General features: G+C 38.4%; 1 protein-coding gene across 5 annotated transcripts in view; it reads left to right on the plus strand.

Annotated features, from left to right (window-relative positions):
- The window catches only part of LOC123841828 (ankyrin repeat domain-containing protein 26-like), a 113,288-nt gene extending 95,622 nt beyond the window's left edge, over positions 1 to 17,666 (plus strand). For all 5 annotated transcript variants that reach the window (XM_064591919.1, XM_064591920.1, XM_064591923.1 and 2 more), the window contains 4 exons: positions 201 to 418; positions 1,856 to 2,084; positions 16,270 to 16,315; positions 17,428 to 17,666. In XM_064591919.1, the coding sequence (XP_064447989.1) occupies positions 201 to 418; positions 1,856 to 2,084; positions 16,270 to 16,315; positions 17,428 to 17,567 (633 nt within the window). In that variant the 3' untranslated portion in view covers positions 17,568 to 17,666. The remainder of the gene's footprint in view (positions 1 to 200; positions 419 to 1,855; positions 2,085 to 16,269; positions 16,316 to 17,427) is intronic.
- Positions 17,667 to 18,950: the final 1,284 nt, after the last annotated feature.

Consider the following 18,950-nt stretch of genomic DNA (forward strand, 5'->3'; position numbering starts at 1 on the left):
TGCATGAGTTCTAATATAAGAATGATTGAACTTTATCATTCAGATTTAATTCAGTTGACATTGATGATAAATATTTTACGCTTCAGCTTTTTCACATTTACAATTGCTCTCTGAATCAATGACTCAAAACTAAAGGAAAGAAATATACTATAATTACCCAGATTACAACATTTTAAAAGTATGCTTTTAATTTGCTTTAGACACAAGTAGCATCTCAAGAACGCTTAGGACAGTTAAGAGAAACTAATAATGCTTCAATAAGAAATCAAATGGAACTCAGAATTAAAGAACTGGAATTTGAATTATCCAGAATGAAAAGTTCTCAAGAAGATTTTAATAAAACAGAATTGGAAAAATACAAGCAACTCTACCTAGAAGAATTAAAAGTTCGAATGTCATTGACAAATGAACTGAACAAGTAAGTTAAAACAGAATCACAGAAAATAGATTTAGCTTGTTAATTTGCCTCTAAAGTGTAATTTTTATGGAGCCAGGTTCATGAGATGAGTAGTAAGTGAAAGCCAACTAGATAGTTTCATTTTGGAAAATGATGTTTGTAAAAGAACTTACCTTTGAAATGTACATCCAAGACAGTTTGCATCTCTCCTCCTTCTTTTGGTTTTACGTGATTTTATTTTTTTCCCCTTAATATTTTCAGTTAATCTGATCTCCTAGTCTTTAAGCTAATTTTTAGAAGCTTTATAATTTAGACAGCATGTTATTATAAAATTGTTTGTCAGAATTGCCCTATATAGAAATGAGTTTATTAATATTAGTAAGTTTATTTTTGGAAGAGTACATCTTTAACCCAAACTGCACATCCTGGCAGCTTGGTAAATTTACTTTTTTGATTGTGATTTTTGTGATTACCAAATAGAGGGTGCTTTGAACAAACTGTTCTTTATAGTTTTTCTACCTTACATAAAGGTATACATGTGAAATACAAAAAGATTCCCCTAGGGGCCGAAAGGCAGTATAATTCCCAAAGTGGCTAAAAATAGCACCATGGTGGACATAACGAGGGGCTGGGTGAAAGACAGAAAGGGTAGATTCCACCTCCAGTACCCTGGTAGCTGTGTTATAACCTAATTGGCTCTGGAGCTGTTTTATTTCTTTCTGATCACAACTCTGCCATCTAGCAATTGTTGGTCCAAATTATTCCTCAGTGCCAAATGCTCAATTTCTCTGAGGTAATGAGTGAAATGTGCAAGAGTGGTGAAAGCCAATGCTTGAAAATGTCTTTGAGGGATGGTTTATTTTTATTTTTATTGAAAGATTTTATGTATTTATTTGACAGAGAGCGAGCGAGTGAGCTCAAGCAGGGGGAGCGGCAGGCAGAGGTTGAGGGAAAAGCAGGGGCTCGATTCCAGGACTCTGGGGTCATGACCTGAGCCGAAGGCAGATGGTTAACTGACTGAGCACCCAGCCCCCCAGGATGGTTTTATATTTTTATATCTCTAAACTGGTTTACTAAATAGAAGTATATGTAATGGCATCCTGGTTTACTAAATATAAGTATGTGTAATGGCATCCTCAAGAATCTTGTAAGTCCAGCCATTCCAGAAGGCAGCAGGTATTACCTGTTAAGCCATGTGCATCACTAATAGCCATTTCTGTCCCTCCTTAATTTGAATTACTTGTTAGTTAGGAATCCTCTAGAAATATATGTCCTTTAGAGCAATTTTAAACCTATCATTATATATTGTAGGTCTGCTCTGTCACATTTTCAGTGTTAAAACACTGTTTAATGGCACATTCTGTTTACTATTATGGAAACTTTAAAAAAATGCAAGTCACTTAGGAATGATTTGGGGAGAAATGAAATACTAAGCATTGTGTTTTGTAATCTTAACAGGACTAATGAAAAGCTGGCAGAGACCAGTACCAAACTTCTGGTGGAGACACAGCAAAAAAAGTCTTTGATTAATACTATTACTATGAGACCTGTCCTAGAATTGCCTTCTGTTAGAAATATGAATAATAGTTCACTGTTCAATAGATATGTTGCTCCGAGAGAAAACCTAGTGATTCCTACCTCAAGCTCATGGCCTACAAAGAATGGCATTGAGACTTTCTTGACCAAGGTTAGTTATCTTTTTTCCCTTGGGTTTCAGATTTCTGATATAATTTTTGTTTTTAATTTGGTGAAATTCTGAGTTGTTTAACTAACACATACTAAGTAAAAGTCATAATTATATGCACTAATAAAGAAATGAGACAGAAATTTTATGACTATTTTTAGTTCCTGGAGCTCTTACTTTCAAGAGATACCTATTATTAACTTTATTTAATAAATATAACTAAACTGACATTTTACTATTTTTTAAAGATTTTATTTATTTCATTTTATTTTTTTGAAGATTTTATTTATTTATTTGACAGAGACACAATGAGAGAGGGAACACAAGCAGGGGGAGTGGGAGAGGGAGAAGCAGGCTTCCCGCGGAGCAGGGAGCCCGATGCGGGGCTCAATCCCAAGACCCTGAGATCATGACTTGAGCAGAAGGCAGACGCTTAGCAAATGAGCCATCCAGGCGCCCCTATAGATTTTATTATTTTAGAGAGAGAGAGTGCACAAGAGGGAGAGAGAGCATAAGAATTTCAAGCAGACTCCCCACTGAGCGTGGAACCCTACGTAGGGCCCAGTCTCATGACCTATTTTCTTACTTGAGAGTACATTCTTAATTGCTTTCTTACTTATAGCATTTTTTTTTTTACTTATACCACTACTATTTCAAGTTTTACAAAATGTCTTGTTGAGCAGTTGTAGAGCATTTTCTAAATAGCTAAATCAAGCAAATACTTGATTTTTATTTTTTTTTTTTCGAGAGGGAGTGCAAGCAGGGGTGAGGAGCAGAGGGTAAGCAGGCTCCATGCTCAGTGCAGAGCCCGATGTAGGACTCAGTCTCACAACCCTGAGATCATGACTTGAGCCAAAATCAAGATCAGACACTTAACTGTGACTGAGCCACTCAGATGCCCCACAATTTGAATTTTTATAAAGAAGTTCACATATATCTACCTGGCCATCACTTGAATGACTGATGACTAAGATGGGAATGATAGGGAGTCTTTAAATAGCAGCTAGTTTCCTTTGTGTATCATTGTTATTAAAATATCCATTTCGGGTTGCCTGGGTGGCTCAGTCATTCAGCATCTGCCTTTGGTTTGGGTCATGATCCCAGGGTCCTGGGATTGAGCCCCGCATCAGGCTCCCTGCTCTGCGGGAGGCTTGCTTCTCCCTCTCCCACTCACCCTGCTTGTGTTCCCGCTCTCAATGTGTCTCTCTCTGTCAAATAAATAAAATCTTTAAAAATAAAAAAATAAAAAATAAATAAAATAAAATATCCATTTCAATGAATGCACATATGTTTATCTTTTTTTTTTTTTAAGATTTTATTTATTCATTCATGAGAGACAGAGAGAGAGAGTGAGAGAGGCAGAGGGAGAAGCAGGCTCCCAAGGAGCAGGGAGCCTGATGTGGGACTCGATCCCTGGACCCTGGGATCATGACCTGAGCTGAGGCAGACGCTTAACCATCTGAGCCACCCAGGTGCCCAAGGTTTATGGCTTTGATGGTATATTCATGTTCTTATTAATGTAGACAAAAGTAGCATAGGCTCGTGGTAAATGAGGCCTCAGTCTTGTTCCTTCATTCAGCATCCTTATTGTCTTGCTCTCTTCCCTTCTAATTTGAGGACTTTCTTTAGTGTTATGCTTGGATGCCTTTAGATTTTTGGTTTGTGATCACCATGAAGTTCATATATAACATCCTATGTATATAGCAGTCTATTTTAAGTTGATGGTTACTTAAGTTCAAACACATTTTAAAAACACTACATTTTTACACCCCACCTTGTATTATTTATTTGATGTCTTAGTTTACATCATTTTATTTTGTGTATCCCTTAACTAATTACTGAAGATATAACTGATATTACTACTTTTGTCTTTTAACTTTCATACTGGCTTTATAATAGTGATTGATCTATTACCTCTACTGTATGTTTGCTTTTACCAATAAAACTTGTATTTTTTAAAGATTTTATTTATTTCAGAGAGAGAGCAGGAGAAGGGTAGAAGAAGCAAGCTTCCCACGGAGCAGGGAGCCTGATGCGGGGCTCGATCCCAGGACCCCGGGTTCATGACCTGGGCCGAAGGCAGATGCTTAACCAACTGAGCCACCCAGGCGCCCCCCAATAAATCTTCCTTTCATAAATTTTTTTTATTTCTACTTATGGCCTTTCCTTTTTTTTTTTTTTAAGCTTTTTTTTATTGGGGCACCTGGGTGCCTTATTCATTAAGCGTTTGCCTTCGGCTCAGGTCATGATCCCAGGGTCCTGGGATCGAGCCCCGTGTCGGGCTCCCTGCTCTGTGGGCAGCCTGTTTCTCCCTCTCCCTGTTCCCCTGCCTATGATCCTGCTCTCACTGTGTCTCTCTCTGTCAAATAAATAAATAAATAAAATCTTAAAAAAAAAAAGTTTTTATTTATTTATTTGACAGAGACAGCCAGAGAGAGAGAACACAAGCAGGGTAAGTGGGAGAGAGCGAAGAAGGCTTCCTGCTGAGCAGGGAGCCTGATGTGGGGCTCGATCCCAGGACCCTGGAATCATGTCCTGAGTTGAAGGCAGATGCTTAATGACTGAGCCACCCAGGCACCCCTCCTTTTATTTTTTTTTTTAATTTTAATTTATTTATGAGAGAGAGAGGGAGCAGAGCAAGCAAGAGAGAACACAAGTGGGACAGGAGGGCCAGAGGGAAAGGGAGAAGCAGGCTCCCTGAGCAGGGGGCCTAATGTGGGGCTCGATCCTAGGAGGTCCCTTAACCTATCCTCATTTTTAAAATTCTTTTTTTTCTTTGGGCTTGGAGGATTTCTACTACCCTGTCTTGCAGATCACTGGTCTGTTCTGCAGCTTTCAATCTGCTGTTGATTCCCTCTGGTGTATTTTTCATTTCAGTTATTGTAGTCTTTAGCTCTGATTAGTTCTTCTTCTTATGTTCTCTTTGTTGAAGTTCTCACTGAATCCATCCATTCTCCTCCCAAGTTTGCTGAGCATCTTTATGACCATTACTTTGAACTCTTTATCAGGTAGACTACTTATCTCTGTTTCATTTAGTTATTTTTCTGAAGTGCTGTATTGTTCGTTCATTTGGAACATACTCCTCTGTCTCCTCATTTTGTCTGACTTTCTATGTTTGTTTCTGAAATTGTTCTTTTCAACTTTTTCCCTCTTTAAAGTATGTTGCTTTGAAGAATGAATGTTAGTTGTAAAGTCAAGGAAGAAGAAAACATGTCTAAGTGTTGTCTGGTCATTTTTCTTGTTGGAACTGTGGTGGAGTAGGTGGCAGATGACATTGCTGCTCTTTTTCTGAGTTGAGAACACAGGAGTCAGACAGATGGAGATAAGCTTAGTAACTTTATTACTAATACATACTAACAAATAGGAGGATATGGTTTAGGTAGGTAGCCACAGCGGGCTTCCCAGTACTTTATCCCAAATTAGGCACTTCCACACACAGTTGTAATGGAAGGAACAAATGTTTGATGCCCATCCCACAAAGATGAGAGCAGACTTGAATTCATGCTACTATGGCAGGCACATCTTTTTAAAGAAGAGATTTGGAACCATGTATGCATTGCTTAGTGCCTTCTCCCAAATTCACCCTTTAGGTAAATCTCCCTTCCTGTCGTGAGGAAGGTAGAGAAAAGTCCTCACATGGAAATGAAGGTTTACCTATAATTTCTGACTTGATTTAAATTCTAATTAAAGTTAATCATGTCTTTTGTACATACCAACTAATGATGAGAGGTTGGACAGAGCATGCTAGATGGTAAAGAGAAATCTGTTGTGCATTTTAAATTTTGCTATAAATAACCCACAACATAGGTAACTCATTTGTTGATTGATTTGGATAAACCAAGTTTTATTTGAAGGAAATGAATAATCCTTTCAAGGAAGAATTTCCTCAGTTTCAGGTTCTTTGGTTCGACTAAAGATTTTCTCCTTCAAGTTCCTTGTCCTTTGGTTAAAAAAATTTGTGCTTATAAATTGCGTATGTTGACTGTTACTAACAGGAGTTAAGATAATTTCTGTCCCTTTCTTTTTGTTCATGACTTTAAAATTTATACTTTAGTTAGAAAGCTATTTTGTGCCTAATGCCTGAACATTATTGAGCCACATGACAAAGTTTTATGTATTCATATTCTCTGAGTTATAGTTAAAAATGCATGCATTGTTCCTGAATATGAGGAAGTAACTGGCATAAAACTCTAGGCTCAGTAAGACCTAAACCACATTCCTGGCTTGCAGCCAGGTGGTTTTTTGACCTCAGGCAAACTACAATCTTTCTGGATCCTTTTTCTCTCTTATGTAAAATTAGGGACTTTGACGTAGTTAGTGACTTTTATACCTTTGGAAAAACTTTTTTTCCAAAGAATGGAACTTAAATTTTTGGTTTTTTTGCATTAAACTGTATTATATAAAACAGAGACACGTAGAGCTGTTTAGCTAAAGGAGAGATGAGACTACACCTATAAACTTCCTTGTACCTCAATCCTGCTGTGTCCCCAGTGGAACCGTAGATTTCTATGGGCATAGTTTGAAAAGTAACAGTTATGAGAAAATCCTTTTAGTTAATAATTCTTCAAATTAAAATTTGCTGATACATTGTACGTTGTTTTTCTGTGTGTAATTTTCTTACCCTCCTATATTTTTGATAAATGGAAAAGTATAAATAAAATTGCAGATGTGTTCTATTTATTAAGGACTTCAAACTATTTCTACTATCTAAGCACAATTCTTACCTGGAAATAAAGGTCACAGAAGTAAATATTTAGGAAAAGAGCTTTTGGGGAAAAGATAGTAACATTACATTGGTAGTTCCTTAAGTCACGTCATATGAAAAAGTGCTTTGTATTTTACATAGTATTTATTAATGGTATTATAAAATTGTTTCAATAAAAATTTCTACCATCAAGTGGTATTGAGTTATTAATTTTACAAGGCCTGTCTAGTAGTGTTGTCAGATTATTCGTTTTATAAATCCTGAATATAATGTTACTGTCAAAAAGTGTCATGGTTCCTCAAAAAATTAAAAATAGAAATACAGTACAATTCAGTAATTCCACTACTGAGTATTTACCCAAAGAAAATGAAAACACTAATTCGAAAAGTTGTATGCACCCCTGTGTTTTTTGAAACATTATTTACAATAACGAGAGTATGGAAGCAACCTCAGTGTCCATCAATAGACGAATGGATAAAGAAGATGTGTTATATGTATATAATGAAATATTACTCAGCTATAAAAAAGAATGGGATCTTGCCATTTGTGACAACATTGGTAGACCCAGTATTTTGTGAAGTGAAATAACTCAGAGAAAGGCAAATACCGTATGATTTCACTTATGCATGGAATCTAAAAAACTAAACTACTAATAGCCTAGTTCGACTTAATTTCTCTATCTTCTGGAAGCCTTACCCATAACATTAAATAATCTATTAACACGTGTTTCGTACATTACAGGTATTATATACTATAGTCTCACAATAAAATAAGCTAGAGAAAAAAATGTTATTGAGAAAAACATAAGAGAAAAGACACTCCAATGCAGTATCAAAAAAAGTCCATGTATAAGTAGAGTAGACCTGTACCGTTCAAACACATGTTGGTCAAGGATCAACTGTATATCACAAGTATTCCCATCTAGAATGTTCTTCCTTAGACCTTTCTTATAAAAGGTACCTTTCATTTAATGCTCAAAATGGGGTCTAAATTAGGGTACTGAGGGGTGCCTTGGTGGTTCAGTCAGTTAAGCATCTGTCTTCAGCTCAGGTATGATTCCAGGGTTCTGGGATAGAGCCCCACTTCAGGCTCTCTGCTCAGTGGGAGTTTCCTACACCCTCTCCCTTGGCCCTTCCCCCTACTCGTGCACTCGCTCTCTAGCTCTCATTCTCAAATAAATAAAACTGCTGTAAACATTGGGATGCAGGTGCCCCTTCGGATCACTACATTTGTATCTTTGGGGTAAATCCTTATTAGTGCAATTGCTGGGTCGTTGGGTAGCTCTACTTTCAACTTTTTCAGGAACCTCCATACTGTTTTCCAGAGTGGCTATACAAGCTTGCATTCCCACCAGCAGTGTAAGAGAGTTCCCCGTTGTCTGCATCCCTGCCAACATCTGTTGTTTCCTGACTTGTTCATTTTAGCCATTCCAACAGGTGTGAGGTGATATCTCATTGTGGTTTTGATTTGTATTTATTTCCCTGATGCCAAGTGATGTTGGGCACTTTTCCATGTGTCTGTTGACCATTTGAATGTCTTCTTTGGAGAAATGTCTGTTCACGCCTTCCACGCGTTTCTTGACTGGATTATTCTTTGGGTGTTGCATTTGATAAGTTCTTTGTATATAGATTTTGCGTACTAACCCTTTATCTGATATGTCATTTGCAAATATCTTCTACCATTCTGTCAGTTGTCTTTTGGTTTTGTCAACCGCTTCCTTTGCTATGCAAAAGCTTTATATCTTGATGAAGTCTTTGTTTCCCTTGCCTTTGGAGACGTGTCTAGCAAGAAGTTGCTGCAGTCCAGGTCACAGAAGTTGCTGCTTGTGCTCTCCTCTATGATTTTGATGGGTTCCTGTCTCACATTTAGCTCTTACATCCATTTTGAGTGTATTTTTGTGTATGGTGTAAGAAAATGGTCCAGTGTCATTCTAATGCGTGTGGCTGTCCAATTTTCCCAACACCATTTCTTGAAAAGACTGTCTTTTTTCCATTGGCCGTTCTTTCCTGCTTTGTCAAAGATTAGTTGCCCATAGAGTTGAGGGTCCGTTTCTGGGTTCTCTGTTCTGTTTCATTGGCCTATGTGTCTGTTTTTGTGCCAGTACCATACTGTCTTGATGATTACAGCTTTGTCGTAGAGCTTGAGGTCTGGAATTGTGATACCACCAGCTTTGGTTTTCTTTTTCAACATTCCTTTGGCTATTCGGGGTTTTTTCTGGCTCCGTACAAATTTTAGGATGATTTGTTCCAGCCCTGTGAAACAAGTTGATGGTATTTTGATAGAGATTGCATTGAATGCACAGGTTGCTCTGGGTAGCGGTAGTGTAGACATTTTAACAAATTTGTTCTTCCAATCCATGAACATGGAGTGTTTTTCCGTTTCTTTGTGTCTTCCTCAGTTTCTCTCATGAGTGTTCTATAGTTTTCAGAGTACAGATACTTTGCCTCTTTGGTTAGGTTTATTCCTGGGTATCTTATGGTTTTTGGTGCAATTATAAGAGACAGAGAGAAGGAGAGACAGAGAGCATGAGAGGGAGGAGGGTCAAAAGGAGAAGCAGACTCCCTGCCAAGCAGGGAGCCCGATGCGGGACTCGATCCCAGGACTCCATGATCATTACCTGAGCCGAAGGCTGTCGCTTAACCAACTGAGCCACCCAGGCGCCCTAGAAATGCAACTGATTTCTGTGCATTGATGTTATATCCTGCCACTTTGCTGAATTCCTATATGAGTTGTAGCAATTTTGGGGTGGAGTCTTTGGGGTTTTCCACCTAGAGTATTATGTCACCTGCGAAGAGTGAAAGTTTGATTTCTTCTTTGCCGTTTCCAATGCCTTTTATTTCTTTTTATTGTCTGATTGTTGAGGCTGGGACTTCTAGTACTATGTTGGACAACAGTGGTGAGAGTGGACATCCCTGCCGTGTTCCTGACCTTAGGCGAAAAGCTCGCAGTTTTTTCCCCATTGACAATGATATTTGCCATGGGCTTCTCATAGATGGCTTTTATGGTATTGAGGTATGTGCCCTCTACCCCTGCAATGTGAAGAGTTTTAATCAAGAAAGTATGCTGTACTTTGTCAAATGCTTTTTCTGCATCTAAAGAGGGGATCATATGATTCTTGTTCTTTCTTTTATTAATGTAGCGTACCACACTGATTTGCGGATGTTGAACAACCTTTGCAGCCCAGGAATAAGTCCCATTTGGTTGGGGTGAATAAACCTCTTAATGTACTGTTGGCTCCTGTTGGCGAGTAGTTTGATGAGAATTTTTGCATCCGTGTTCATCAGGGATATTGGTCTGTAATTCTCCTTTTTGGTGGGGTCTTTGTCTGGTTTTGGGATCAAGGTAATGCTGGCCTCATAGAAAGAGTTTGGAAGATTTCCTTCCATTTCTATTTTTTGAAACAGCTTCAGAAGAATAGGCATTAATTCCTCTTCAAGTGTTTGTTAGAACTCCCCAGGGAAGCCATCCGGCCCTGGAGTTTTGTTTCTTGCGAGATTTTTGATTACTGCTTCAATTTCCTTGCTGGTTGTGGGTCTGTTCGGGTTTTCTGTTTCTTCCTGTTTCAGTTTTGGTAGTTTCTACCTCTCTAGGAATGCATCCATTTCTTCCAGATTGCCTAGTTGGTTGGCATATAGTCGTTCCTAATATGTTCTTAAAATTGTTTGTATTTCTTTGGTGTTGGTTTTGATCTCTCCTCTTTCATTCATGATTTTATTTATTTGTATCCTTTCTCTTTTCTTTTTGCTAAGTCTGGCCGGGGGTTTATCAATCCCATTAATTCTTTCAAGGAACCAGCTCCTAGTTTCGTTGCTGTGTTCTACTGTTCTTTTGGTTTCTATTTCATTGATTTCTGCTCTGAACGTTATTAATTCTCTTCTCCTGCTTTGTTTCGGCTTTATTTGTTGTTCTTTCTCCAGCTCCTTTAGGTGTAAGGTTAGGTTGTGTTTTTAGGACCTTTCTTGTTTCTTGAGAAAGGCTGTTGTTGCTCTATACTTCCCTCCCCGGACTGCCTTTGCTGCATCCCAAGGTTTTGAACATTTGTGTTTTCATTTTCCTTTGTTTCCATGAATTCTTTTAATTCTTCTTTAATTTCTTGGTTGAGCCATTCATTCGTTAATATGATGCTCTGTAATTTTCATGTATTTGAGTTCTTTTCAAATTTCCTCTTGTGATTGAGTTCAAGTTTCAAGGCGTTGTGGTCTGAAACTATGCAGGGAATGATCCCATGCTTTTGGTACCAGTTGAGACCTGATTTGTGACCCAGTATGTGATCTCTTCTGGAGAAAGCTCCATGTGCGCTCCAGAAGAATGTGTATTCTGTGGCTTTAGGCTGGAATGCTCTGAATATATCTGTGAAGTCCATCTGGTCCAGTGTCGACCTTGGAGAGTCATGGACCTGGGGCGGCGAAGAAACTGAGGAAAAGAGACGACAGTAGAGCAAGGCACAGGGACCCCGAGCAATCAGCCCAAAGTCCCGAGGTTTATTTTCCATAATCATATATACTTTCTACAGCGATATAGATCTGTAATGATTTACAGCAGTGGCTTAGTAAGGCATATTCTTCCATGTACATAGGATTAGTTCCACGTGTATGATAAGAATCTTTAAAGCAGGACAAGGGAGCAAAGAGCAGAGTGTACAGTGTGCTGTTTACAGGTGGCTTCCTATCTACAAAACATCTGCTGCGTACTTCAGAACAGACCACATACCTCCCAAGGGCATTTCACTCTAATCCTTTCAGCTTATTTTTAACCCTGCAATCTCGAGTTTTCTCAGAGACCTCGGAATCTGAACGATTATGCACCAGTGGTTTTTGTTGTGTTTTGTTTCCCACAGTCCAGTGTGTCATTCACTGTTATTATTGTATCATCATCTATGTGTTCTTTAATTTTGTTATTAATTGGTTTATGTCATTGGCTGCTCCCATGTTAGGGGCACTAATATTTACAGTTGTTAGATCTTCTTGTTGGATAGACCGCTTTAAGTCATTATGATAGTGTCCTTACTCATCTCTTATTACAGTCTTTTGTTTAAAATCTAATTTGTCTGATAAAAGGATTGCTACTCCAGCTTTCTTTTGATGTCTATTAGCGTGATAAATGGTTTTCCACTCCCTCACTTGTAATCTGGCGGTTACCTTAGGTCTTAACTGATTCTCTTGCAGACAGTATATCGATGGGTCTTGCTTTTTTATCCAATTTGATACCCTGTGTCTTTTGATTGGGACATTTGGCCCATTTACATTCAGGGTAACTATTGAAAGATACGAATTTAGTGCCATTGTATTACCTGTAACGTCACTGTTTCTGTATATTGTCTGTGTTCCTTTCTGGTGTGTGTTACTTTGGGGCTCTCTCTGCGTAAAGGATCCCCTTTAAAATTTTTGCAGGGCTGGTTTGGTGATCACAGATGTTTTAGTTTCTGTTTGTCCTGGAAACTCTTCATCTCTCCTTCAGTTTTGAATGACAGCCTTACTGGATAAATAAAGTATTCTTGGCTGCATATTTTTCTCGTTTAGCACCCTGAATATATCACACCAGGCCTTTCTGGCCTGCCAGGTCTCTGTGGTTAGGTCTCCTGCCAGTCGAATATTTCTACCCTTGTTGGTTAAGGACCTCTTGTGCCGAGCTGCTTTCAGGATTTTCTCTTTGTCTCTGAAATTTGCAAGCTTCACTACTTTATGTCGAGGTGTGGACCTGTTTTTATTGTTGTTGAAGGGGGTTGGGGTTTCTGTGCCTCCTGGATTTGAATGCCTGTTTCCTTCTCCAGATTAGGGAGGTTTTCTGCTATAATTTCTCAAATATACCTTCTTCCACCCCCCTTCCTCTTCTTCTGGGATCCCAGTTATTCTACTATTGTTTCGCTTTATGGTATCACTTATCTCTTGAATTCTCACCTCATGATCTTTTTGTTCATCTTTTTTTATCTTTTTTCACAATTTCTTTATTTTCCATTATTTTTTAAAAATTTTTTATTTTTTAAAGGTTTTATTTATTTATTTGACAGAGAGAGACACTGCAAGAGAGGGAACACAAGCAGGGGGCGTGGGTGAGGAATAAGCAGGCCTTCCACTTAACAGAGAGCCCGATGCGGGGCTCGATCCCAGGACCATGGGATCATGGCCTGAGCCAAAGGCCTACACTTAATGACTGAGCCACCCAGGTGCCCATATACCCCATCATTTTCTTTTCTGTATCACTACTTCTCCTTTCTGCCTCATTTATCCTGGCAGAGCCTCCAATTTTTTTTTTTAATTTTAAATACATAATTTTTATTAAGTATAGCTCAGTAAGTCTGGAAAAGATAAGTAAATAATGTTTTATTGGGTCGCCAGGGTGGCTCAGTCATTAAGCATCTGCCTTCGATTCAGGTCATGACCCCAGGGTCCTGGGATCGGGCCCCACATTGGGCTCCGTGCTCTGTGGGGAGCCTGCTTCTCCCTCTCCCCCTCCCCCTGCTTGTGTTCCCTCTCTTCTTGGTCTCTCTCTGTCAAATAAATAAATAAAATCTTTAAAAAATAATGTTTTAATTCATCATTACCCATATGTATGTGATAACTTTTTTTAAAATTTCATTTTATTTTAAAGATTTATTTATTTATCTGACACAGAGACAGAGATAGTGAAAGAGAGAGCACAGAGAGGGAGAAGCACACTCCCCACTGAGTAAGGAGCCCAACATGGGTTCGATCCCAAGTCCCCGGAATTATGACCTGAGCCAAACACAGCCGCTTAACCAACTGAACCACCCAGGCACCCCTAAAATTTCGCTTCAGTTAGCTGACATATGATATATCATTAGTTTCAAATGTAGGGTTCAGTTAATCATCAGTTGTTTATAATACCCAGTGCTCTGCACATCACGTGCCCTCCTTCATGCCCATCACCCACTTACCCCACATCCCCCCCCGACCTCCCCTCCAGCAAACCTCAGTTTGTTTCCTATAGTTAAGAGTCTCTCATGGTTTGTTTCCCTCTCTGGTTTCTTCCCATTATAGTTTTCTCTCCCTTCCCCTGCGATTCTCTGCACTTTTTCTTATATTTCACATATGTCTGAAACCATATGATAATTGTCTTTCTCTGATTGACTTTTCTCTCCGCATAATATCCTCCATTTCCATCCACGTCAATGTAAATTGTAAGATTTCATCCTTTTGATGGCGTAGTAATATTCCATTGTATTTATATATACCACATCTTCTTTATCCATTCATCTGTTGATGGACATTTGGGCTATTTCCACAGTTTGGCTATTGTGGATATTGCTGCTATAAAAATTGGTGTCCAGGTGCCCCTTCTGATCACTACATTTGCATCTTTGGGGTAAAGACCTTGTAGTACAATTACTGGGCCATCGGGTAGCTCCCTTCTGATCACTACATTTGCATCTTTGGGGTAAAGACCTTGTAGTACAATTACTGGGCCATCGGGTAGCTGTATTTTTAACTTCTTGAGGAGCCTCCATACTGTTTTCCAGAGGTAGAGCCTCCATTTTTTATTACATCTCATTAATAGCCTTTTGATTTCGATTTGTTAAGCTTTTAGTTCTTTTATTTCTCCAGAAAGGCATTCTGTAGTGTCTTCTGTGCTTTTTCAAGCCCAGCTAGCATCTTTGTAATTGTTATTCCGAGCTCTAATTGCAACATCCTACTTTTATCCATACTGATTAGGTCCCTGTCAGTCAGTACTGTCTCTTGTTCTCTTATTTGAGGTGAGTTTTTCCATCTAGTTATTCTATCTAGAGAATAGATGAACGAGAGAACAAACTACTAAAATAGCAACAACGACCCCAGAGAAATCTACTCTTAACAAATCAGAGGAGACCTGAAACCAAAAAAATAAATAAGAATTAAAGACAAAAGAGAATATAATCAGACATGTGATGAGAACAGAGCAGTACAGTAGATTCTGGGTATATTTTGGTCTGTTTGTTAGAAGAAACTACACCCCAAAATTGTAAAGAAAGAAAAACTTACATATATGGAAAAATAAAATTAAATACAATGAAAGTATAGAATGTAATTATAAAAATGAACATTGAAAAAGTTTTAAAAAGCGAGTTGATAAAATAAGATATTGGTTGAAAAGGCAAAAAAATTATAATTGAGAGATTAAGGAATCATGAGAAAAAGCCATGAATGCTATATAGTAATTTCTTCTAGTGCTGGAGTTTGGCAGTTCTGTGTGATCGGTAAACTTGGTCTTAGCCGGATGTTCTTGCTGATTTTCTGGAGGACAGGCCTGTGGTGCTGATTCTCAGGGGTCTTTGTTCCAGCAGTATTGTAATGCTCTTGCCAGGGGGACAGGCTAAGTCAGGGCCTCGGGATTGCTCTATGTGGCTTTTGTTCCCTGAAGGCTTTCCGCACCACTTTATAGGATGAGAATGAAAATGTCAGCCTCCCAGTGTCCAGCCCTGGAGCTGAAAGCTGGCACCCTCCACTCCTCAGTGTGCCCTCATGGAGAAGCTGTCAATCACTCTCGCCTCCATGGTTTCTGTCTGCATTCTGTGTACACCCAGCCTGTGACTGAACATTTTTATCTCAGGCATACAACCCCCTTTGGAGTTTCCAAACTTTGCAGTCTTCTGTGGCATGCATTCATGCCACTCCTCCTGGGGGAGGGAGGGAGGTGTTACCCTGCTTCTGCCACTTGTACGGCCCCTGCTCTGAGAGCGGTCACCCCACTGGCTGCGGATTGAGGTTTATGGCAACACTGAGCTGAAAGCCCCCTCCTCAGCTCTCTGATTGGAGCCAGCTTCACTGCTCAAATGCCTGGGAACTCTGCCATACTCAGGCACGCCCATTCTTTCTGTGACCCTGGGGATCCTGAGATAAGGCTGTCCCACCTAGCATTCCACCCTGCTTCTGCACCTGAGCGCCTTTCAAACAGGGATGTCCCTCACCGGAGCAGACTTCTAAAAGTTCTGCTTTGCACACCACTGCTTTATCACTTTCTGATAGCCAGCTTATGGAAGCTCCCTCCCCCCCCCACGGTTTATCTTCCCATGTATCACCGCGGATTCGCTTCTCCACACCTCCTACCTCACAGAAATTGGTCGCTTTTCTATGTGTAGAATTGCAACAGTTCTTTTCTTAGATCTCAGGTTGAGTTCACAGGTCTTCAGAATGATTTGAAAGCTATCCAGCTGAATTCCAGGGATCGGACAAAACTATGGTCCTCTACTCCTCCGCCATCTTCCTCTTCTTTCAGAAAGTATATATATTCAATAGACTAATATTAATTGTACTTTTTATCAGATTCATCTAAATAGCATTACATATGTTTCTTCTCAGTTACCTAAGATTAAAATAAGTAGGGATTTATTTTATTTATGTGATTATCTTTCTATTTAAGCAACCCCTAGCTTAGTTTTAGTCTCTAAAAGTGTTATTTAAAGACCACATTTCATAAGCTTTATATACTTCCTACAATAATGTCTCTTGTTTAACTTGAACATTATAAGTAATATTTGACTTCTTTCAGATGCAGCAGGAGATGGAAAGGAATATAACTAGAGAACTAGAAGAAGGTATGTTGCCAAATTTATGAATTAAGATGGTCATTGATTTCTGAAATAAACTATGAATAGTAAATGGCATCCCTGTCCATTGTTTGGATAATAGGTACTACATTAAAATTTTTAAATATATATCTAATAAAAATAAAACATAAACATAATGAAGAGCTTACTTATTCCTCATTTAGTCATCGTGTTCATTCAGACTTTTTAAAAAATCTCCAAATGTCAACGTAGCTGTTATTATTTCTGGCTATAATCTTCCTTTACTTCTGCCATTCCTATGGAACCGTCAACCTGAATATGTGGGCTGTCTCAAATTCTTGTTTCTGCTAGTGGTATAAGACCAAAACAACCAGACTTGTCTTAGTAATATTTAAGCAATTATAGTCCATATAGCTGTCACTTGACAGGTGATATTTAAATCTCCAGTCATTGATTTTGTCATTGGCTTACCTTTTGCCATTGAGTAAAATTCCAAGTTCCTTATATGGAATAAAAACACCCAAGTCAATTTGGTTCTTGCCAGATTATTCAGCCTTCTCTGTCGCTACTTACCCTACTCTGTTGCTTTGCTCTAGCACCTCTTCAGCGTAGACTACTTGCAATTCCACAAGTGTTCTTCCTCACTCTTTGTATATGTTCTTTGTATATGTGTCTTCCCTCCACCTGGCAAACTTTTTCTTTGTACATCAGGTATCAACTTACATATCACCTCCACCAAAAAGCAGACAGTATTGACAGAAAACTAGGATGTCCCTTCTGTGTGTTCTTACACTGTCTTGTTTTATACCTGTCATGGTATATTCAAGTCTAAAATTGCCTGTTTCATTTTTCAGTTTCTAGTATTTGATTGTTTAGGGGTGGGTTCTGTCATCATCTTGTAATTTCATCTTGTAATGAGAAAACTAGAAGCTCTGATATTTATCCACAATAGCAATTAACTCAGTGGGCAACCATGAGCAAAATATATTTAAAAGTAATCTTGCATTTTATATTGTAGTTCTATGTAGATATTTTTCATTCTTCTTAACACTCATAAGGCTTCAACTTTGTTTTTTACTAACTTGTAGTTAACTACAAAGTATTTTAGATAAAGAATGTATAATTCTTTTTCTTTTCAGCTGCTGCTGAAATTGAATCAGACTCATGGTGTAAGACCTCCTCTTTAGAATCTACTTATGAATCACATGCAGATGTCGATCTACTAGTGAAATCGTCAAAAGAATATTTACAGATTTTGAAGAAAAATTATATGTTCTGAAAGACAAATAGTAAAATTTATTTACTGGATGTTTGTATAACATTTTAATTGTGTCCTACTAAACGTATTGTGTGAAAATCTTGAATAAAGGAAAATTGTTCCAGATCATGTGTGTAATGAAAGTTTATATAATATTTTAAGCTACGTTTCTTGGCACCTAATTAACTTTTAAGCAGGTTTTATACATCGAAACCAGCAGTATTGGCTTTTACATGCTTCAAGCTGCCCAAATACCAGCTTTTCAAACAGCACCCAACCAACCAAATTGTCATTAGTAGTTCAGGGGTGTTAATTGATAGCGTTTTTGTATTTTCCAGTTTTTATTACTACATATGGACCTAGAGATTTACACAGACATCATTTTGATATATTGCTGCTAAGGCTATTATCAATATTTGTATGTATTACAATTTTTATAGTGCCATAAAACCTATGTATAATTTTAATTTTAAGTATTGATTCATAGCTCTTTCCTCATGGTGAAATAAGATTTGCCTAAGGCTTTTCACCTTTTCTGTTTATTTTTGATTTACTTTTTGAAAACAGTCTTAAAATTATAGAAAAGAAAAATTAGAGAAAGAAAAAAGAACTTTTTCCCTCAGAACCATTTGCAAGTAAATTGTTAGATTATGCCTGAGTCCCATAGCACTTATATCCTACAAGTCAGTACATTCCACATAACTACTGTACAACCCTGACAATCAGACAATTAGCTTTAATACAATTAACACTTGAATAATGTCGGGGTTAGGGTTACTGACCCCTTGCAGTCAGAAATACGTGATGTCCCTTTACATTTACAGTACTATCATGTATTTATTGAAAGCATCTGCATATAAGTGCCCCCATTCCAACCATGTCAACTATACATTCTATCTTTTTTTTTTAAGATTTTTTTTATTTGACAGGGAGAGCACAAGTAGGCAGAGCGGCAGGCAGAGGGAGAGGGAGAAGGAGGCTCCCCACTGAGCAGAGAGCCCGACGTGGGGCTCGATCCAGGATGCCGGAATCATGACCTAAGCCAAAGGCAGACACTTAACCAACTGAGCCACCCAGGCACCCTGTACATTCTATCATTTAATCCTCATATTTTTAAGTTTTGTCACTTGTCTGTAATACCCTATACATAAGGAAGATCCTGTTCAGAGCCATGTATTTAATTCAGATGTTGTGTCTCTTAGTTCTTTCAGTTTAGAATCGTTCCTTAGTCTTTCCTTAATTTTCATGACTTTTAATCTTTTAAACACTTAATTCCAGTAATGTAGAATGTCTTTCAGTGTGGGTTTTTTTATGTCTCCTTATGATAAAATTCAGATCAGGGACACCTGGGTGGCTCAGTTGGTTAAGCAACTGCCTTTGGCTCAGGTCATGATCCTGGTGTCC

This window comes from Mirounga angustirostris, unplaced genomic scaffold, assembly GCF_029215605.1.
Source record: "Mirounga angustirostris isolate CCGP_5_RB_7025 unplaced genomic scaffold, mMirAng1.0.hap1 SCAF_5, whole genome shotgun sequence".
In the NCBI taxonomy this organism is placed as follows: Eukaryota; Metazoa; Chordata; class Mammalia; order Carnivora; family Phocidae; genus Mirounga; species Mirounga angustirostris.